The 24368-nt window shown below is 35.9% G+C and overlaps 1 protein-coding gene across 4 annotated transcripts in view; it reads left to right on the plus strand.

Moving 5' to 3' along the window:
- Positions 1 to 24368, plus strand: part of LOC121415202 (band 4.1-like protein 4A) — a 91582-nt gene that overhangs the window by 3104 nt on the left and 64110 nt on the right. For all 4 annotated transcript variants that reach the window (XM_041608363.1, XM_041608364.1, XM_041608365.1 and 1 more), the window contains exons 2-5: positions 7028 to 7132; positions 8891 to 8933; positions 9560 to 9736; positions 23938 to 24058. In XM_041608363.1, coding sequence (XP_041464297.1) covers positions 7028 to 7132; positions 8891 to 8933; positions 9560 to 9736; positions 23938 to 24058 — 446 coding nt within the window. The remainder of the gene's footprint in view (positions 1 to 7027; positions 7133 to 8890; positions 8934 to 9559; positions 9737 to 23937; positions 24059 to 24368) is intronic.

A 24368-nucleotide genomic window follows, 5' to 3' on the forward strand; every position in this document is an offset into this window, starting at 1 on the left:
ATTGTTCTAAAAGTATATTTTTCAAGACATTTCAAGACATTTTTCAAGACATCACACAAGTCTTCATCGACTAGAAACAAGTTATTTGTATGATATAACCAATCAATGAGATAAGATTAGATTAGACTAGAAATTCATATATTTTAAATTTAGTTAGCTGTTGGTGTGAGATCAGATTTACAATTCATAGTTTGATCCTTTATCTTCCTCATCTTCAGTTATGTATTGTTTCATTTTGTATATACTGGTGTCATTTGAGAGTTTAAGACATTGTTTCAGTGTAAATAGAGACTTACTCCTTGACATGTTATCAAACTTCTCTCATCCAAGTTTTCAGTCCTCCCTCCATTCCCTGCGGCCTCATTCCAACACGTCCGCATAATCCTTCAAAATCATTAATTTGCCAGATTTTTTCACCTTTTCTCAAGTCTTAACTCTCCCGTCAGTCCCGATAAAGATCATGTATGATGTGCTTGGCTCACATGGCGAGAATCCGTGGACTGTTACCCTTGCTGACACACGAGGGGGTAACATATGATCCTCAGGTGCTTATTAATTTACCGTGCATCTTGTCATCGCGAGTCTCTGTTTGAAACTTTGATGGGTTATTGAGCGAGATGGTTTTGTTGCAATGCAGGCAAAACCAGTGCCTGATCCTGGGGACATTTTGAAGGAAGTTGAATCTCAATTTCTTTACTAATATAATCTGCTTCAAGCCATATTTGAATTGTTGTTTCTAATTGCATATATTCATGTACCGTACCTGACTACCTGTTGCCTTCAAACTTTGATTATGATAATAATAATAATCTGCTTTTATTATATAGTGCGTAGTACATCTGAATGACGTCTGTAAGCCCTTTACAGATATATTTTTGATGTATACTGCACCACAAGAACATACCATGCCACTAAGGTAATACCATTGCTTTTTACAACAACAAAAAAGAAAGAAAAAAATAAAATTCAGGGGGGACAGGACCCCATCCCCCCACCCCCTGCTTCTGCCACCTATGCCATTGCTCACTTTTTTAATTGAAAGTAATATAGTTAATCACTTTTTGTTGTTGTTGTTGTTGTTGTAAGACATGGATTGTATCCTATTCTGACAAATTACTTAAAGAGAAATTCCAGTAGTTGCAGTTAACACTGATTTCATGAGAAAGTCTGTAAAACAAGGCTTAATTGCCAGTATATCATCGAGGATCTAGATCTGGTACAGTTACATTAACTGGACTTTCTGAAATCTTGAAATCTACGCTGAAAAATGTTCACACCGAAAATCCCCAACACAGATAAGCGCACGTGGGACAATGTATAATTATTGCTTAGGGCGTCGGGCCCGACGCCCTACCCGAATCCCGTGCTTATTTGCTGATTTCTCAGCAATTACACGATTTCTTCCAGAATCCTTTGGCACATGCGTTTTATTTATACAAACAGACACTTTAGTGGTCATTTCATTGGATTCTGTACGAACTCATTTTGATATCGTTACCAAAACTAGCATTTACCTTTAAGTGGCACAGTTGATAAGAAGTGATTATCATTGAATAGAAATGTAAAGCAGCACAAAAAATGGACGAAAGGCTTTAAAATGAGGAATGAGGTCACTCATTGTGGGTGTCCTTACAGGTTGGCCTTCGCAATACTTCTTCTTTTGTTACCAGATACTTTTTGATGAATGCAGTCTTTCTATCTACATATATTTAGGCATGTATGTAGCCATATAGGTTTACATATACACTGGCAAATATGATAGAAATAATAACATATTCTCCCTTTTTCATTTGAATCTTAGTTAAACACATATCATCTGGTATTCATTAAAAAAATCTTTTGTTTGGGGTCAAAAAAGTATTTTTTCACCACCCTCATATACATGTAAAAAAAAATTAGAATGTTCACTTTTAGAAATGTCCAGCTGTTTGCAAAGTCTGTTATTTTTTAATCATATATCCCTATTACTCGTCAAATTTTTATGACAACACGTTCATCTCTAACCCCATAGTCTATTGCTCTTGCACCACTTGATCACTACTTTATATAGTCAATTTTTATTGATATGTTTTTAGGGTGCAATTCAACCAGATTCATTAACTCTTTGCCTGCTTTTATCTGAAAATAGAATCTTTACTATACGTTATATGGTGAGAGAAACTTAACAAAAATCACCGCCATTCATGTGTAATCACATCATTGGGGTCAATTGGCTTTCATAGAGCACTGTGCTGTGTTTGGAAAGTACTCCCGCCTCTCGCCGATGAACTGTGTTTGATTTGGTGATGAGAATCAATTTGAAAATCTGTGAACTTCAGGTGTAGGTTTCTGGCCTGGATATATGATGGCATCTAATTCAATAACTCCAGTGACTGAAAGTAAATCAGACAGAACTATATCAAATTATCAACCTATCTGTTGTTGATAGATGTTGCCATTGGTTACCAGCCGTGATAATGAGATGATCAATTTCACAACAATGATTTTTCTGTAGGATTATGGTTGGTTGATAACAAAATCTACATTTTCAAGAGTTAGACATTGATTCAGATGTTGTTTGAAGGTTTGCATGGTGGCATGTACAATTGCTGATGTGGTTTACGGTACACCATGTGGAGTGTTATAGAAACAGTGGATAGAAGAAGAGAAGAAGTGGATAGGCGAGAAAGTGGAGATTTGAGAGTAGATTATTCTTTCTTGAAAATAGTCCTGAAAAGGACTGTAAACCAGAAGGAATGTCCGTCTTCAGGAGTGTCCTGAAGACGGACAGTCAACCTGTCCGAAACGTCAAGTCTCTACTACTCATCATCTCTACTCGCCGACTCAAGCCAGCATCTCCTCATCAGCCCTACTACTCAAGCTGTTCTCACTCAACATTCCTTCTGGTTTACAGTCCTTTTCAGGAGTCAGGACTATTTTCAAGATAGAATACTCTATTCTCAAATCTCCACTTTCTCGCCTATCCACTTCTTCTCTTCTTCTATCCACTGTTTCTATAACACTCCACATGGTGTACCGTAAACCACATCAGCAATTAGACATTGATTGTCCTCTTTTTTTATTCATGTTTTACAGTAGGTCCTATATACATTGATAAATAGATTTATTGTTTAATGATTAGTTGGGGAAAAAAGGAATGAAACAGAACATAACACCCTGGATCTTCTTTCTTTTCATGCAGAAAGCTTTAATTGTGACCCCAATTTACTGCAAGGTTTTGCCGTACAATGTAGTCATATCATTGTCATTATCTTATTTGTCTTACATGACATTGTGTTATCTATTTACGTGTAAGCCTACAATCAAGGGTTCACACCCATTTTAGGCAAGACATTGTGGCATTGTTTGGAATTCTATTATCAAGAGCATAATACTGAAATAGATGATCGGTCACTGAATGTGAACGCTGTGATAATGATCTGTCAATTATATGTCAGCTTAAAGGGGAAGTTCACCCTGACCAAAAGTTTATTGTAAAAATAGCAGAAAAGTATTAAAATAGAAAATATTGCTGAAGGTTTGAGGAAAATCCATCAAAGAATTAAAAAGTTATTAGAATTTGAATGATTTGATTTGTGATGTCATATGCGAGCAGCATTCCTACATAACGAAAGGTAAAAAAATCAATGAAATCATTTTCCAGAAAATTTAAAATATTTTTTACTGTACCTTTTGTATATCAATAAACAAACCATTTACACACGATCATGAAAAAGAAAACAAAAAGAAGTCATCAGAAAACCATTAAAAAATTAAGATTGATGCATTTTATATAACATAACAATATGGGGCAGCTGCTCTTTTATGACGTCACAAACCCAAAACTTAAAATTCTAATAACTTTCTCAAATTTTGATTAGAATTTTACTCAAACCTTCACCAATGTTTTTTTTTAATTATTATTCTGCTATCATTCAACTTTTCTTCAGTGTGAATTTCCATTTTAAACCTTTTAAGGTTCATACATGTATACTAACAATACAGTGGCCAAATCTATTGTCTGTTACAAATGAGAAGGATGGAATATTCATGAACACAATTTGTACATTATGTAGGATATGTGCAATCTGTGATGAAAGAATACACCTAAAAACAAATCTAATGCAGTTACATTCCCTGTAGTTACAAGTGAATGCTTCTTAAATACTCCCCCAATGACACTATTTGTGCCGGAGTTTGCATGAGAGAGAGAGTCTTTAGAGAATCAATCAAGCAGAAACCAGCAGTTTGTTATTTTTGTTTTTTTATAAAGGGGGTGCATCTTCCCATAGAGTTTTGTCTTGTCACACATGAATTGCTATTGAAGTCCACACTTCGTTAGTTGTTTTGTCAAACTCAAGAGGAGGTTTTGATGGGCATGCTATGGGGTACATTATTATAAGTCTCAAATTTCTCAAAATTGCCTTGATTCTTTCTTTGAACTTTAAATGTGAAGAGATTCGTTTTTCAGGTTGAATCTGTATGTTAGATGAAATTAGTTTGAAATGATTCCCTCACATAAATTTTCAGCTAGCCGCTGGCTAGTGTCTAGCTTGATAAGCTGGTAAATAGGTATGCAGAGAAATAATCAAGTGGTCTTTTGGCAAGTATACATTGTTGACTAGTTTGAAATTGCTTTATGGGCTAGTCACTAGCTAGTACAGTATCTTGCACTTTAAATTCCAAGGATTTAAAATAACTTCAGATCATCTGTGACCAGCCGAATATTAGATTTAAACCTTGTTGATTTGAATATAAATCTAAAAGATTTGAATTTAAATCTTTTGAGATTTAAAAGTTAATCCTTAAGATTTAAAATAGATTCAAAATTCGGCTGGTCACTATTCACAGCCGATCTGGATTTATTTCAAATCCTTGGAATTACGAATGCACTCAGTGCAGTATGCTTTCTGTCGGGGTTTGTCCAAGTTGTTCTTACCATAGCAGTACTTGTCACTAGGGATTTCTTCTCTTTTTAAACAATTGATGTTTAAACTCCTTTCTTTGCATCCATCCTTCCTTTGTTTTCTTTATAAATTGCTCTCTGCTTCGCTCCTGGTTTTTACCTGTTTAAAAGCTCATTTTCCTTTCTTGAAATATGAAATAGGTATTGATTAGGCAATTTTGAGAATAAAATCTATCAGTTTCATCATAGATTCATGGTTTCATTGAAATATAATCAACAGTTTGAAACTCATATATACACAGAAAAAACTGTGGTGTTAACCGGTGTACATAGAGGACCACAACAGTTATTTTACACCGGTGTTAAATTGGTGGTGTTAGTTTTACACCTATAGGTGTTATTACAAGATCTATGGTCATTACATTTACACTCTTTGGTGGTATGTTCAATCTCTAGGGTGTTATTTAACACCTCAGGTTGTGGTCCCCTATTAACACCAATTGATGTCAGTTTTAACACCACAGTTTTTACAGTGTATAAGTTATGAAAGAAAGATCCATTTTTATATATTTATTTCATTATTGATTTATTCACAACAATTTCAAGCCTACATGATAAATAAGCAATCCTCATCTGAAATTGTAACAAATTTGATTTAAAGCTTAAAGAACGCATTTGCAGCAAGCAATTTTTTCATTGATTAGAAAGTCTTTGAAATTGAAGTTTCTTGTCATCGTATCATTGCAGGGGGCCGTTCCATAAAACTGTTCTTAATACCTTGGTCACATTTGCTCTACGGCTGCCGTACGGCGAGTCGAAAACAGCCGTTTTATTACTTTTGAATCAATCCACCTATATGTAGTTGGATACAAAATGCTAAAACGGCTGTTTCAGACACGCTGTACAGCCGCCATAGAACAAATGTGACCATGGCATTAGTAAAGAGTGACTTTAAGAACGACTGGTGAACCTTTATTACACACTTAACCATCGCCAATGAATATACCATTGTACAGTTCTAGGCCTAGATCTGTTACATTTACATATTTGAACTGAACTTTGTGGAATAATGAAATCTTAGCTGAAATGATCACAACGAAGATTGCCAACCAAGATTAAACATTTCTTTGTCAATGTATTATTGTGATTATGGCTGGGGAAAAGGGTCTTGTCTGGCATACCATGCTTAATTGTTTATTTTGCTAATTTCTCAGTAATTACAAATTTACTTCCAAAATATTTTACCACTTTTTTTCTATTTATAATACATCTACTTACAAACTCACAAATACTTGTGTGACCATTGGATTCTGTTCATTTTTAGATGGTTTCTATAAATAACATTTTGTCTTTAAACTTAAACTGATTGAAGTTGCAGTTATCTTATGTGAAAAATAGAAAACAAAGTGTTTATTAAAAGACAAGTCCACCCCAACAAAAAGTTGATTTGAATAAGAAGAAAAAAATCCAACAAGCATAACACTGAAAATTTCATCAAAATCGGGTGTAAAATAAGAAAGTTATGACAATTTAAAGTTTTGCTTAATTTCACAAAACAGTTATATGCACATCCTGGTTGATATGCAAATGGAGAGACTGATGACATCATCCACTCACTATTTCTTTTGTATTACATGAAATATTCTAATTTTCTCCTCATTATCAAGTGATACAACTATTAATTCCTCCCTGAGCATGTGGAATTAGCATTGTTTAATACTAAATGGTTCAGTCAAGGTGGTCCTTTTTGCAAATTTTTGAAAAATGAAATATTGTATAATTCAAACAATAAAAAACAAAGAAATAGTGAGTGATGGACATCATCGACTGAGACACCTAGTTGTGCATATTTTTGTGAAAATTGACTTTTGTGAAAAATAAGCGAAACTTTAAAATGTTATAACTTTCTTATTTTTCATCCGATTTTGATGAAAATTTCAGCTCTATGCTAGTTTGAGTTTTCTCTATTTATTCAAGTCAGCATTTTCCTGGGGTGGACTTGACCTTTAAACTGATTAAAGTTGCAGTTATCTTATGTCAAAAATAGAAACAAAGTGTTTATTATTGGGAACACTTATCTATAGACAGGTTTAACTCATGTTGTCCCCTTATTCTCTATTCCCCAAATTTTGTCTCCTCCAGTATAAGATGAGAGGAAGTGATGTTCTTGATCGAGTCTTCAATCACATGAACCTGCTTGAAACTGATTTCTTTGGGCTCAGATTCATCGATAAAGACAACCAAACCGTAAGTTTCCCCCCATTACATGTTTCTTGTGAGTGACGGTTATGCTAATGAAATTACATGAAGATGTTCATATAGCGAGTTGTAGATTACAGAAAATACCTGTAGTAGTACTTAGTAGTAGTAGTAAAATGGTATTTATTGGCAAAAACAACACATCACAGCCCAAAAGGCTGAATTATATGAAGTTAACAATTGTAATGTTAAAAACTTGATTACACATCATTCTCACATAATATGAAATAACTACATCTTAAGACTATAAAGTACAACTTTTAACAGACTAAGGGTTGAAAGAATGGCATAAAGAAAGAGAGCAAGAGAGAAAGAAACATAGAAATGAAGGAGAGGGATGAAATATATGGGATAAGAGAAAGGAAAACAGGGAGAGAGTAAGAGAGGGAGAGATGTTTAGAAAAGGACAAATCATGGGGTGGAGAAGTGGGAATGAAAAAGCTTGAATGAGTTGGCAGAAAGGTAAGGGAAATGAAAGAAACAAACAAAAAAGAAAGTGAAGCATACATGTGTGTATGTAGGAAAAAGAAATATACCAAAAAATAAAATGTAATAATTGCATTTCATATAGTATGTAAAACACCTGAGGGTGTTTCACAAGGAGTTAAGTGCGACCTATATGCTTTTCACACTGCACATTTTTTCCTTAACTCCGGGAAATTGGTTGGGTTAAGGGGGGGGGGCCTAAGCCCCACCTATTTCTCAGGGTTAAGCTTAGCCCATTTTGTTTTCACACTACGTTTTAGCAAAGTGGGCTAGCACTCTAAATAGTACGGTACTATCTGGCCCTGCAAAAAAGCAGGGTTAGCCGGCTTATTGTGGTGCTAGCACCACAATTGCGGTGCTAAGAGATGCAGTGTGAAACGAAACTGAACTAAGGAAAAGTGGGGCTAAGCAATAGCCAATCACAGAAGTCGAAATTGCACATTAATCATGCTCTGTATGGTAAAGATCATCAATATTCATGAGCTCTGGGGTAGTCTGGGGTTTAGGCGCTAACCCCAGCTAAGCACATAGTATAGGGTTAAGAAAGACAGTGTGAATCCAAATAAACATAGTATGAGGTTAAGGATAGTCTGGGGTTAAGGATAGTATGGGGTTAAGGAAATGCAATGTGAAAAGCATATTAGAGTTATTCTTAAAAGCCAACGCACAGATATTACATGTATTTAACTCCTAACATTTGCTCCTGGCTTTGTTTCGTTGTAGAGTGTGTTTTTGTCGGTTTCAAAATTTAAACAGAAACATGAATCATGATTGAAAACGTGATTACAAATCGCTATATAGTGAGAAACAACGGGTGTGTTCAATGTCCTCCATTCTCAGTCATAAAAGTAAACATATTTCAAATCATGAATTGGAGGAAATTTAAACATAAAAAAAGCAGTGCTTGTAAACATGATCACCTCAGATTTTTTTTTCATTCTATGTATTTTTATAACACTTAAAAAACACAGAAATTATTGTAATTTCAAGATTGATAAATGATATTTATAACTTGACCTCTTTGATATAGAAATCACATTTTGGAATATTACATATGACACTAAAATCATTTAAATTTTGATAAAAGACACTTTTATGTGATTCATTAATGAGATTGGATTAGAAAATTTGCTGTAGTCATGTTTTTCAAAAAAGAAGATGATTTTAAAGTTTTTTATTCAGTGTTATTTGAAATTATAATGAATTCTATAGTGATCGTACATGTAACAATTGATTTTTTTATACTTGATTTTATTACAGCATTGGTTGAATGCTGAAAAACAAGTACTAAAGCAGTTGAAAAGTAAGTACACTAGTATGAAATTGTTACTAAATGTTCTATTTTGATTATTTTCTCACAATAGGTAACAATGGCAATTCCACATATCCAGGGAGAAATCAAACTTTGTTTCGAACATAGTTATCAGGAGAACATAAAAATATTTCATATTTTGTAGATAAAATACTCAAGAAATTTTGGTGAGGGATGTCATCTGTCCCCTTATACTGACCAGGATATGCATATGGCTATTTTGTGAAATTCAGTGAAATTTTATTATGGCATCTCTTTCTTATTTAATATTAGGGTTTTGATGACATTTTCAGCATTGAGCTTGTTTGATATTTCTCATTTTAAACAAATCAACTTTCTGTGGGGGTGGACTTGGCCTATAATAATTCAGTGATTTCCTACTTCCAACGTCTTGCAGGAATATTTGGCCATGAATTAATTAAAACAATTGGCTTTAATTTAGGTTGAAATACAAGATACATGTTGGTGTTTTAAGAGGAGTACTGCTCTCATGACATTCAACACTTATAAAGATAGTTCTATGGGTATCTTAGAATCTGGTACTGAAAATTCAGTACCAGATTGAAGGTTGCAAGACATTCCCTATGAACCTCTTCTACCTCTTAATCTTTCTGCAGATGTGAGTCCGATGACATTATACTTTGGGGTCAAGTTTTATGTGGAGGATCCTTGTCGGTTGTCCGAGGAAGTGACCAGGTACCAGTTCTTCCTGCAGCTGAAGATGGACATGCTCCAGGGAAGACTTCCCTGCAGCTTCAACATGGCTTCAGAACTCTTCGCCTACGCAGTGCAATGTGAGTATCAAAGAGCAGGCACAGGTGTTGTCTCATTGTCCAAGGTGGACCGTGTGTGCTGAACCCTAGAACCTCATTTAGCCCTTTCTTAAATTGTATTTAGGCTTCAATGGAATATGGAAAGCAATATGAGATCTGATGTTGGGTAATGATAACACATACACATATAAACCAAGTTTTGGGCCAGGGGGGGGGAGGGGGGGCGGGCGGGCAAGACAAAAAACCGGGGGCATGTAGCGGGCTTATTGTAAAAAGGAGGGTCCTCGGAACGGGATTCGGAACGACAAATGTTTGTGAAAATGGGGGTACTTGGAACGGGTCGTCTGTGTGTGATTGCGTATGCATCCCTATGGAACGTGCATGCAGCTAGCGCAGAGGCGATGGTCGGACAGCGGGGCTGCTTTTCACAAAAATTGCGGCTCATTGTAGCAGATCAATACGGCCGGAACGGCTTAACAGAAAATACGCAAAGCTTTGGAGCGGATTGCTTTCATCTTTTTTCTCGACGCGAAGAAAATACTATGCTATGGAGCGGCTTTCGTTGTTCTTTTTCTCAATAAGACAAAAATGCTATGCCTTGGAACAAAAATTTGAGTGTAAAAATGGGGGTCCCCTCCGCGGCACATACCCACTATGCATTATATACTGAGTGCCCTCCCCCCCCCCACGGGTTCTGGGTAGGAAATATAACACTTTTTTTTTTCAAATTTGGACATTTAGAATAACTTCTTGCGTAAAGTATTTCAGAACTGGGTCTGTGGTATGCGTTGCACAGGTGGATGGAATTTTAGTCTTGTACTTTCTTTTTTCTTTCTCTTCCTTTTCCTACTTTCTGTTTTTTTGTTCCGCCATTTTCTAATGTCATGAACTCTTGTAATGTCACTCATAAGCAGCATTCTTGTTCTTCAGGAACTGAAACCACATGCAATGAGAGATTATTAATTCTTAATATTCATTACAACCTTGAAAGGCTTAAATGTGATTACTTTGGATTACCTAAAACAATCATCAGTCAAATTTTAATCTGTTTGGACAAATGCATCACATCACATCACATTCCACTGCCCGGCTCCAGGTTATCGATTGCCATTATTTGTCATCGTAGGCCCTGACTCCACCACACGCAGACCCCCAAACGCTGAAATCAAGAGCTGTTCAAGCCAAAATTGTATTCCAGCGGGTATTGGTCTCGTCAAAATAGTCTCAACGAAGTATGACGACACTTCATTACTGCCAAGCCATGGCAATGAACAAATGTTTCATTGCAGTGTGGATTACCCCTTTCAATTTGGGAAACTTGAGACAGGCATGCTAGTATGGGTGAAAGTCTCTTCACTCGTTCCGAAGCAAAATGGCTGGTGGAGAATGAATCTCTTGTGATCACCATGGCAATATCTGAGGAAATTCGTCGGAAAGAAGTCATATTTTATTTTGCATTGTCTTCACTTATTTCCATCTACCTGTTTTGTTATCAAGTTTCTTTGGTTGATGATAAAAACTCTATTAAAACTAAAGTGATTGTCAAACTTATATCCCTTGTGAAATAGTGAAAATTATTCAGATGAAAAAAATACCTCTTGTACTAAAGCAATAACTTGAATTGCCATGTATCCTCTTGACATGAAGATGAAAATAAATTGTTGATTAGATTGGCAAATCATTCAGATTATTTCTCAAGACTGTTTATGTGGTCTTTTTATCCACTTTGCACATATTTGGATAGAACATTTTTGTCAAAATCTTTGAAAGGTATACAGTATCATCAGTTCGAAGCTGGTACAACTTTTGCTGAATTGGAGATGTCTGTACTGTAGTCCATGGGGCAAATGGGTAGGCATTGGATTTTACATGTAGTTCTGCTCCATACGGAATGATGTAAAATTCTATACTCCCATCTTTTTGAATCATACATTCTACTGTTTATATTCAAAACCCTCCTGGCCCTTGGTTAATTCTTTGATATCTTCAGAATAGTCTGGTATTCTCCTACGCGGCGGCGCCTCAGAGCATCGTAAATCACCTGTCATTTTTGTATGGCATCTATTGAATACTTGGATTCATTATCGCATTGTGATGTATTGATGTTCTCTGCCCACTTCCTGCCTCATCATTCAGAATGATTCAGGCAGAGTCATGAATCCTGTCGACATTATCGGCCCAGGTTCACTTAAACTCATCCCTCTATTTCACGCCCCCCCGTCTTATCTTACCAAGAGTTACGATTGATCGGACCGATCTCAACTATATGGAAATTCATCAATGTCATCATTCTTTCTTTAGGAAATTTGCACAATGCCCTTCTGTAAACAAAGAAGAGCATATTGAACAGTAAAAAAGAAAATAGATTATGTAAATGTTCACATGATATCTAGAAAATATTGTGAACAAACATTCATGTTGACTATGCAGTTTATCCATATTTTTGGTTGATAGGTTCAATCGCAACTCTTTGTAAGATGGGGCCTGATCTGCGGTATTTTGCGGAAAGAGTTGCATTCAAACACAGCTCAAAAAATGAAATGCAACGTTGATTTTTATTTGGACTTGTGCTTCATTTTTAAAATTTTGTTCAAGCGCAACTCTTTCAACAAGAGCTAGAAGGAAACCCCAATGAAAATGTCAAAATGCAACTTGTTTCTCAACAGGTTCCATGACATGCCCCGGTGACAATTCCTCCGCTCTAAATTCCACACACTAATCGAATGGCCAACTTCAACCTTGGGTTTAACACTGAACCTATGTCTTGTCACCTTCTAGTCTGCAGGCACAGCCCGGAGGCACAGACCCTGATTGAAACTTTAATCAGCAAGTGTGTCTTCACGCAAAGACTAGCATGTACATAACTTGCTGTTTCAGAGAGGGCCTTCAGTACGCAAGGCATGAGTAGGCTGCACATTCAGACCTTTAACTGGAGTGAACAGTTTGCACAGCAGACTATTCTCCACCTCTCTACAGCACACATTTTGGAATTCAATTTGATTTATTTTTTGTGATGATTGGGCTCCTGGCAAATAATCCCGATTTGAGTAGGTTTGAGAGTGATTTACTTGCAGGCCAAAGTGATTAAGATTTTCCTTCAAAATATTGAGAGTTTGATGAAAATATCATGATGCAGAAGGGAAATACATTCTGAATCTATGGTGTGAAAGTATGAATAGTCGGTTTCAGACCGCCTCAAAGTTCGTCAGTTCAAGGTATTTTCTGATCGCGAATTTACCCGATCGGAAAATACCAGGTAATATTGGCAATGTGAATGCAAATTACGTGTAATCTCCCCAAAAGAAAATACCCACTAAATAGTACGTACTTGTCAAAATTACGAGAACTTACATAACTTCAAGATCTTAACCCGAAGGTTATGTTTTGGGGCGGTGTGAATGCAGGAATAATTAATGGGTATTTTTTAGTCTAAAAAAATTCTCATAATTTAACGGGGATTCTCATGATCGAGGCAGTTTGAAACCACCTAATATGATTTGTTTTATTAAGTGGGATTGGTAGGGGAGGGTGAGTGGGAGGGAGGGGAGTGGGGGAGGTGATGAACCGCCTCTAGTTCCAATATGTCTTGTTAGTGATCAACTGCAGCCCCCATCTCTTTGATGGGTCTCAGTTATGTTTTAGTAGTAGCCCGATATCCCTTTCTTACTGCCGCTAAACTAACAGGTTAGAAGCAGGGTTTCTCTATGGTTCAAGGTCCAATGCCAAACTACTCAATTTTCTTGACATGAATGTTGTTCTATGAAGTGTGAGAAACAGAGAACTAGATGAAGGAAGCAGGGAAATCATGCGATTTGAAGTTAAAAACCAAATTCCAGTTTGGTATATAGGCCTAGCCCTATATATAGTGTGTTAGAATACTCTGTCCATAGCTACTCAGATCTAAATCTTATTCATAGCAATGATTATGATATAGTAATTGTAACATCCCGCTTTTATATGTAGCACTTATCTATCTATGATGCCTCTATACATGTTACAGATTATCCTGATCATCGGACCGAAAAATTTCTAGAAATCGTATGTCACACAGCAAAAACTGTTAACCGGTGTACATAGAGGACCACACCAGTTATATTACACTGGTGTTAAATTGGTGGTGTTAGTTTTATACCCAAAGGTGTTATTACAACACCTATGGTTGTTACATTTACACTCTTTGGTGTTATGTTCAATCTCTAGGGTGTTATTTTAACACCTCAGGGTGTGGTCCTCTATTAACACCAATTGGTGTCAGTTTTAACACCACAGTTTTTACAGTGCATATTCAAGGCAGACAATTTTGGACACTACACTATAAATTCCAAGGATTTAAAATGAACAGAAAAAAGATGTGAATAGTGCCCAGCTGAATATTAGAATTAAACTTTGTTGATATAGGTATAAAGCTAAAAGATTTGAATTTAAATCTTTTGAGATTTAAAGAAAAAAATCATTTCATCCTTGAGATTAAAAATAAATCAAAAAGTCATTTTATCCTTGAGATTAAAAATAAATACAAAATTTGGCTGGTCACTACTCACAGTCAATATGGATTTATTCAAAATCCTTGATTTCTTTTTAGAGTGTACATTTAATCAGTTACACTTACAAATCAATCTCCATCTACTGCAAACAAATATTCATTGAACTTGGATGAAAAAGAAAATAATGACGGAAATGAAATGAGATTGCATGAAGAAAAAAAAGTACTTTTTTTCATTTTTAAAGGACTGAATATCTTTTCCATTGATTTTGAACCCTGATCACTGAGCCTTTGCACTGCAGAATAAAAGAGGGGATATAATAAGAGCATATATAGTGAAAAAAATATACTCCTGCATGGTACCCCTTTTCATCGAACACAAAAACAAATTTTATATCAAGCTGGAGGAAAAATGCAATGTGTGCAAAGCAAATTAATGACATGAGCTTACTAATGAGTTTGTTTTTGACATTTCAAAAAGTTTTATTTCAAAAGGTTTATTTTTCCTAAATAAGAATGTTCAGTCCACAGTAGATACTAATGAACAATAACATGTTGATTGCAAAGGTAATTGAGTGTAACCTTCCCTTAAAAAATCTCTGTAATTTTCAAATGAGGTGTTTCATTTTACCTACAATTACGGTAAATATTGTTTTCATGTGAAGTCTTGAAGTCTTTGCGAAAAAAATTTAGGTCCTATAAACTCAACATCAAAGATTAAAGTTGCTGAACTTCTGCATGAAAGAATGTGCGAACATAAAACAAACATACCGAACTTGCTGATCCTTTGCACTTAATCACTACGTATCCCAGGAAAAAATCCTAATTTAGAATTAGGGTCATGCCATAAAATATAAAGCTAAGTTTATGATTTTATGATGAAGTGTTTTCAATCACATTCAACTAGATGCCTTCAGGGGGGGAAAACACTGTTTGATCTGAAGTTGTAATCACATGCTGTGCGTCGGTCTTAAGCATAAGCCGAAACAAAAACTGCCTGGAGGAGAAATTATAGTCTTTGAACGTGTTGAAGAGACCTTTTGTTAGATTATGCTTTATGATTATAATGGACTTTACCTCCCCATGGGCATATAAATCTTATGTTTCTATGATATTGCAGGAAATTCTTTTTATGAAGTTTTTTAATGCCTGTAGAGTAGGTAGCATAGATTTCTTTCTAAGTTCATTCTGAAACAATGTATGGTATCGAGCTTGAAAGTTAGACCAGTGCTCCTTTTATTGCTTGCTTTTGTTCCTTATTGTATCATTGGCATTGTTTGAGTTTGCTCTGAAAAATATTGAAGCACTCCCTGGACCTAGGTCCATGAGCATATGCTAAGGCTATTAAAGTTTACCTTTGTGGAGTTAGTCAAACAAGTTAAAGTTAAAGATCTCTTGTATTGGATGTAGTTGAAGTTATAAAATAAATGTTAAATTGACACATTTCACTCTGGGCTGGCTAAGATTGTCTTGTTTAAACACTCGTTCAAAAAGTTAAAATTAATCATATACGTTGTAGACCTACCTGGTGAAAACAACAAAAGACCTTTTAGTAACCCCCAAACGAAAACTTAATAAGGTATGTTAAATTAAATGACAGAGTATACTAACATGATATAAAATGAAAACTGAATTGAAATGAACAGAGAATTTGGCTTATGAAATGTAAATAAAGTTTTGAAAATTACCCATTGATGGAAATTCCGGATAAATCAATAATCTAAAGTATATGCTGGCTAAATCTTGCTATGAATAGAGATTGATACAGTATCAAAAGGAACAATTTATTGTCATTTTCTTTTCTATTTCATAAAGCCCTCTGGTTAACTTTACCCAAGTGGCCAGTTACTGTTCAAAAGAAAAATGATTGCTCTGGATCTAACAGCTCCCAAATTGCATCATAAAAGTCAGGGGGTATTTATTCTGCAGCCCATCAAACAGCTTTGTCCTGAAACCATGTCAGTTTAGAGTGTTTTGAATGGTTTCAAAGTTTTTTATGGCTTGCAGGACATGGAGGGCTACATGCCTCTTTGACCTAAACAGTACTAGGACAGAAAGAAAAATCACAGTAAATTACAAGTGTTCTTCTTGGAGCCAGAAGGGCTTGACTTTGTGAATGATGGTTAACATCGTTTGGTCTAATACCAGTTGGTCTAATTCCCAGGTCTTTTAGCAACCAAACCAAATCAGCTTAGTCTTCTATCAGGTTTTCGAGATTAGTCTAATTGCCATTTGCTTTACAATCTTTCTGGATCAGGTCTAATAGTCTGTTTTTTTTCTTTATCAAAAACTTCACCATGTTGGTGGACTATATACCCCCTTTTCCCCATCAAGATCATTTTAGCCAAGCAAACTTTAAATGTGAAAGAGTTGGTTTAGGTCCCATCAGGCCCAACCAAACTCAAAACGTTTTGTAGCCTTCATATGTGATCTTTTATATGATTGACTCAGTGTGAACACATCAAATGATAGTAGATCAAGAGCAAGGTGATTCACATTATCTATCAAATTAGTTTATTAAGGTGGTTTCAGACCGCCACGAAGTTCGTCAGTTCCAGGTATTTTTTAGCGGTGATGATGATGATTATTCAACATTTATAGGCCAGTAGCGCTAAATGCAATATTTCCAAGCACTGCATGCTATCATCCTGGCTTTAGCATGGCTCCCCTGGTTAGGTGCTTGAACATTTAAGGAATCTGTACCAATTTACCACACCAGGGTGTAGAGTGGCAAATGTAGATAAATGCTTGGCCAAATGACAGGATTCAAACCCTAAATCCTTGCAGTTCAAAGTCCAGAGACTTATTCCCTTTTTGCTTCAATGGATGGTGGGATAAAAAAATGCTGTCTTAAATTTATTTGATCCTGTAGCTCCCAGATATCAAGAATACTTTGTGAAATGTTTTGTGTCACTCAAAGAAGACCACTTTAAAACCTTTTAGAGGAGATAAAAAGCGTTTATGACCATTCAGTATCTTTACAATTATTTGTGTTTTCTAGATCACAACAGAACCAAAGTTAACAGTTTTCTTTTTTTTTTTGGGGGGGGGGGTTGTTTAATTGGAGAAGAAATTTACATCTTTACCCTATAAACTTTGAGAAATGTTTATAGATCAGACGAAAGCTTGTAAGTTTCCATTTAAAAATGTCTGGAGAAAAGAATGAAGATCATAGAGGGTGACACACTTGCACACACATACAAAGAGGGGTTTATCATTTAGTTATTTGTAGGTAATGCATAACAATAAATCTATTTTACAAATGAGAACAACTTATTAACCTAATTGTAGGCCTACTAACATACCAAAAACTAAAAAACTACACGTATAGCCAAGGCCTACATCTAGGTGCTTATATTTTAAACAGCTATGATATCCTTTTACATGTAGCACTGAAAGACTCTTCACTTTATACTCAAAAGCAAGTCAAGCCTTTAAATTAGGACTGATCTTTTGGTCAACCTTCTTGACAAATATTCCTCTTATAAATAAATACCCTTTTCATAAACCTATCCTCCGATTAGCCGCCTAAGAGTAATGCGGATAATTCAATAAAAATTGCGTTCACAAACTCCGAAAATAAGCCGCATTATTTTTACGAGCCCCCTTCTGAAAAAGGCGGATAATCGTCATGACAACTGGACACGCCCCCTCCGATGTGATTGTGTTGGAAAAGGGTGACCTTGTGACCGCACCATGGCAATTATCCGCATTATTTGGAAATGCGTTCATAAACTCAAAATCTTGTCCCGATGCTGCTATTATGCGGATAATAGCAGCATCAAAATAATGCGGATAACTCTGGTCCTCCTCCAATTTTACGACCAAATTATGCTGCTATTAGCCGCATAATTGGGTTTATGAAAGGGGTATTAAATGCTCTTAAAAATCTGAAATTATTCTGTGAGGGATCCTTGTTAAAAGATAAAAGTTTGTGCAACTTCCGAGATTTCTGATATCAGTCTCTAGTATAAATAGAAACTTGTGTGTTGTTTTAACTTTTTGTGAGCCTTCAACAGGCGTATTCAGACCGCCTCGGTCACTGGAGTACCAGTTTAATTGTTATTATTATTATTTGTTTTGGCGTCACCAGTGCCTGAGAGGCGAAAAGCGAACTGAATCACTATGACCCGCAGGTCTCTCCTCCCGATATAACTGATAGGGGGGAATGCAGGTGGACCACTACACCGGGGTTTCCCCCTACTCTTATACGAATAGTGCAGTGGGTTCTTAACGTGCAAAGGTGATGACTCTCCTCTACACGGGGCCTCCATTTAACCTCCTATCCGAGGGATGGAGTGTTTTCCATTGTAACATAGCCTGCATCTATGAAACATGGGAGAGACGTTTACACACAATGCACTGGCTTCAGTCATCCGCCCGGGGTCGACTCGAACCCACGATCTTTGGTTCGACGGGCAGACGCGTTACCGACTGAGCCAACACCGCTCTCTGTTAGAACCTGTTCAGGCCTTAAAATACATGTACCTGATAATTATTTTTTTTTTCATATTCATCCCGGCCCTTTTGGCTCTGGGTAAGATCCCGAAGTTATGAGCATGCGCAGTATGATCTGACAAGTGCGAAGCGCGAGATTCAAAATCACTCGTTCAGCAGCTACCCATGACGCTCTACACGCTGGGGTAAGAAAGTTCACATAATTTGCTTTTACACTGCCAAAATTCCTTCAACCTTGGAATAATCCCTGCGAAAGTTTTCATAATTTTTGACAAGTATATTAGTAATGTACTATTTATTGGGGGGGGTTTGAGGGGGGTATTATGTGCAATTTGCTTTCACACTGCCAAAATTACCTGGCATTTTCTGGTCAGGGTAGGTAAGGGGCCTATTGCAGAAAGAGTTGCAATCAATCGCAACTATAAAAATCATGCGAAACTTGCCTTTCAACCAATCAACAGCACGCATTTGGGACTTGCGATTAATTTTTTGACTTGTGTTTAAACGCAACTCTTTCTGCAACGGGACCCAGGGCAATTTCCCGATCGAAAATACCTGGAATTGACGAATTTCGAGGCGGTCTGAATACATCCATAGATCAGTCTATTTTCTGCTGATGAGGGATGCGTAGTTGACTTTGTAGAATGACATTATATCAAGGGTGAACCACGAATTGATTTATGGAGGAGCTTTTAAGGACTGACTGCTCTATGGGAAATTATGATAAACTGGTGAATAAATCTTGATGATTTCATATTAACAGGTCAAAGAACGCATGTTTTCTCTGCCCCAGAATTGGCTTTTGATCAACTCATTGAAATATTTATTCGCTCCACATGAGATTTATCTTTACCAAGTATGTAGATAGAGCAATCCGACATGATACTATCGTGCTTTAAGCTGCCTCATTGACATTTTCTTTCCTATTGAATGGACTTTGGTTGAATATCAAAGCATATTGTAAGTTGATTTCTATAATTGATGCAATTCTAGGCCTATCTTTAAAACCTACAATTAGTGGTGATTTCTTTTTTACCTGATTGCTAAGAAAGCATGAATATTTGTAGGCAAGCAACAAGAGGACCGAAAGCTTAAGGTCCTCTCCGAGGGACCTGGTAATGAGGATTAATGCCTTACCAAAGGGCACCAGCGCACCGTGTGGGAATCGAACCCGGGTCACTGGAATCCCAAACCCCTGCTCTAACGACTGAGCTATCTTATACTACTTATTACATTTTAAAGACATTGTAAATTGGCTGTTTAAGCTCTGCTGTTGGCTAATATTAATATAAGTATATAAAATGAATAAATAAATCAATAGATAAAGCAAGAACCCATAGGAACTCGTTTTGAGGTCAAGTATCTGGCACAGATCTTTTCCTTCATCAATTCAAACAAACACAAGAATCTATTAATATTTCAGTATTTACTTCAAACAGACCAGGTGCTTTTGCGATATGCTATAGAGGTTGTTAAATGTGGTTTTGATTGATTGCAATTCATGCATATGAACTATTAATTGCGTTTTTCATCAGAATATTACCTTTCATTTTTTATTGTTTCTCCCTGAAGTTATTGGTGATCTGTCTTTATTTCTCTGACTTTATGAAAGGAAAATGCCCCATGCCTTCAATGACAAGATTCTGTAGACCTCATTCTTTTCAAATTTGGGGAGGGGGTTGGGGGTGGTAGGGATGTAGGCCTATGTGGGAGGGGCACTTATTTCATTTTGGGGGATCCTTTTGTAACATTTGATGTCATTGTTTATGTATTCAGGTAAAAAAATAATTTAAATTGATTAATTAGAAATTGATTTGATTTTTTGAGGAAAAAATACATTTACATAAATTTAATTCTGAATTGGGCTAAGAAGAGCATTATATATATATATTTTTTTTGGGGGGGGCTGTAGAGGAGGCAAAAAGGGGGGGGGGATCACTAGTTGCCTTTGCCTTTGACAACTTTCTGTCATACATTAAGGTTGTATTGAAAACTGTCCCTTTAGAACGGATACATTCAGAACATGCGCTGTAATAATTTCTACCTTTTGTTCTCACTTGCTGTTTGATTGAACAGAACAATAGGTTAAAGAGGAGTGTGTAAATATTACTCTTTTTGTGAGAAACTCATTGTCATTTAACCAAGCTTTGTTTGCACATTCTTTGGAAGCAGTCAACTCAGAATCAAATCTTGTGCAGTCGGGAGACTCACTCGCGAGCTTCACAAACATGTATGAGTGTAGTGTTTGTACAATTTGAACTGGGAAACAATGGGAGTATTTGCTTGCCCATCCCTCAAAACTTTGAGAAAATTTTCCGCTTTTACCTGTATTGTACTGTATATTATCCTATGGCAAAACCATTTTTGAATAGAGCTAATAGGCCTAATATCAGTGCATGAAATTAGCAAAGAAAATTACAATGCATATTTAAAAGAGATGTCGAGGATATAATGTGTGCCTGGGTGTTTCCCCCCTCCCCCATCCCCCCCCAAAAAAAAAAAAAATTGGGATAAGTCAAACCTAATCGCTAGAGGGTATTCATTTGTCTCGCAATCTACTATGGTCAACAAGGAAATTCGTCAAATTAAGTCAAACCTACTTAAGTGCAACTATTATTAAAATTATCTACCATACTTATCTTTTTTTCTTTAGCACAATTATTCAAGATAAAAGACAGTAGTTGCAGAAAGCAATTATTTCATGAGAAAGTCTTTTAAATCAAGGTTAATTGTCAAACTATTATCATACATCTAGATCTGGTATTTAGTGTAAACTTATCTTTGTAAAATCGTGAAATCTTAGCTCAAAATTGATAATTCTGATGATCACTAACGCAGAAAGGCACAATGGGACAGTGTAATGATATTTCTTAGAAAAATAACGAATTGATGGAATTCCATGCTTATTTTGCTCATTTCTCAGCAATTACGCATTTTCTTCCACAGCTATTTGGCACATAAATTTTATTTATACTGTACATACAAACACTTTACTGGTAATTTTATTGGATTCTGTTCGAATTCACAACGTGATTGGGTTTGCGGTTGCGTTTGTTTGTGTATCACTCCCTACGGATACAAGTTTTTAATCAGATAAAATGTTTTGTGGACTTAATCTGGGCGAAGTCCTCTGCATGTAGCGTGGGATCAAATGCATAAAGTAAATATGCATTGTTTTATTTTGATGGTGGCTTAATAGATGTAGGCAATTGTTGTGCGTTGTACAAGCAAGGAACAAGTGTTAAATCCGATGTATCGATTTCATCAGAGTCTTTCAGAGATAAAAATGCCAAGATTTCAAAATACCTGATGGAAATGCACTTGTATGAGATGGACTGTATCCGGTTTTATCCCCACTGGCATTTTATTTTCCATACTTTTGGTTTTAATATCATGGATATCATAAATATTCCTATGTGCAATACAATCCTCATTAAATATACGTGTAACTTTTTTATGACTAATAACTTGATCAAAGGCCATCTCTTGCATCAATAGAATGTGTGTAGTACTGTACTAGAAATTTCTGACTTTTACTTCATGTTGAATTGTGATATTATGCGCTGAATACCCCCAAAATCCATTTAAATATATATTGAATACTCAAAGAAAAACAAGTTTTTATAAGTGCCAATAAGTTACCTGGGGGTGTTTCACAACGATTTAAGTATGACTTAGGGGATGTTGCAAGGAAATATTTGCAATCAGTTGCAAATATTCTTTTGCAATTTTACAATTGATAGATTGACAATTTAAATGTAGCTAATCAGATTACACTGATTATTTCAAGAAGCAGATTAGCAATCAATCTCAAATTTGCAATCAATTTCAAAACTTACATGTATGATTGATTTTGCAACCCAAAACAGACTTGCAATTGATTGCAAGTTTCTTGAATTTCCCTATTAGAGTCGCACTTAGATGCCTAGTTGCGCGCGGCATAAAAGGCATGACCGCATTGGTCAGATCATGCGAAGAGGATGCACACTACTGCATATTGATCAAGAAGATTGCGCATCAGCATTTAAATCTGACTCTTAAGTCATTCTTAACTTTTAGTGAAACACCCCCCCCCCCAGGTTGTACATTTGGGTGTTTGAAAGCCATCTAGTCCAAAGCATTTTATTGGTTTATCATCCTTTTTGAAATAATGACAGTAGACCAATCGAATTGGTTCATTCTATATTAGTTTTTTTTTTGTTATTTATAAATCGGGTGAGTTGGTTCATCAAAATTTTTGTTCGACAAGTTGTCAGATTTGACCTCTTCCCTTGATTTTGATCGGCTGAGAGGCACTGTTACTATGGTAACTGTCTGATAAAACGGGATTTGTCAGATGAAACGTCCAACAAGTCCTTTCACGAAATGCTCCCCACACTACACGTAGATGTCATACTATGTTTGATTATTATTTTGTAATTTCCACTCATACAATTGTTACAGAAGTCCTTATTTTGATTGACCAATACTCAATTTTTGGATAATAAAGTTTTTTTAATATGTTATTGACTTCTTCCTTTTCTTTAGCAAAAGTACATTTATATTACATTGGATGGGTCAGAATGGAATACCAAGAGTTAAGCAAATATTCCATGAATCATAGATGAGTGGAATATTGGCCCTAACGAGTGGAATATTTCAGGTATTCCATGAAATAAAACATCCAATATAATTATTATCATCTATCCCACCCCTACCAATCAAATGGAGGAAGAAATTTGATTGAACAAGTCACATCACTTATCACATAATGGCCTCATCATTCATAAGATCAAATTTGGTCGTTGACATCCAACTTGCATGTAGTCCATTATGACGTCATTTAGTGTCGTTGTGCTCTTGGTGCGCATCGCATTGCTTTCATTGTTGTACATGTTGTATATTTCACGCATTTGCGCATGCGCACTATACTATTGAATATGCTCTCATATTCAATAACAAGTTTTGTAGAGGAGCCAATGGGATATTCTTCGGATTTCGGTCTTTTTAGGGATACGCTCTGACACTGCACAGAAAATTGATGCAGACCAAAATAAGCGTTTTTAATGCATCGCTAAAACGCTCTATATAGATGATAATTACATCTATTTCATGAAGACAGTTGCCACAAATTTGGATCTTGTATACTGAGGTGATGATTCTTGGAAATGATCACTCTTACCCTATTTATTCATTTTTGATAAACAAAGAAAAATAGTAATTTTTGGCTATCAATTTGTTTTTATGTTTCCTTGATCAATATCAATGATTGAATTGTCTCCTCTGTCTTTCTCTCTCGCAGCTGAATTAGGAGATTACGACAAAGAGCTCCACCCAGAGGGCTATGTGTCTGAGTTCCGCTTTGTACCGAATCAGACGGAAGAACTTGAGAAAGCTATCTCAGAACACCATCAGAAACTCAGGTAGGATCCACATGGCTAAATATATCTGAAATCATAGCCTCTCTTGATTTAAATACAAAAAATAGTGTTTATATTGTTATTTTCTCACCTCCACTCATCAAGATATAGATTAAACATATACCGTACCCCTTTCATTCGTGCAACCTCATATAGCTCTAGGGCCTATTTCCGAAAATGTTGCATTCAGACCTAACTGCAATGGTCTATTGCAACTTTATCAATCGCGACTTGATTTTCAACTAATCAAAAGCATCCATTCAGGACTTGCATTTGATTTTTTCTTAGAGTTGCATTCAAATGTTAATCTTTC

This window comes from Lytechinus variegatus, chromosome 5 (genome assembly GCF_018143015.1).
Source record: "Lytechinus variegatus isolate NC3 chromosome 5, Lvar_3.0, whole genome shotgun sequence".
Lineage (NCBI taxonomy): Eukaryota > Metazoa > Echinodermata > Echinoidea > Temnopleuroida > Toxopneustidae > Lytechinus > Lytechinus variegatus.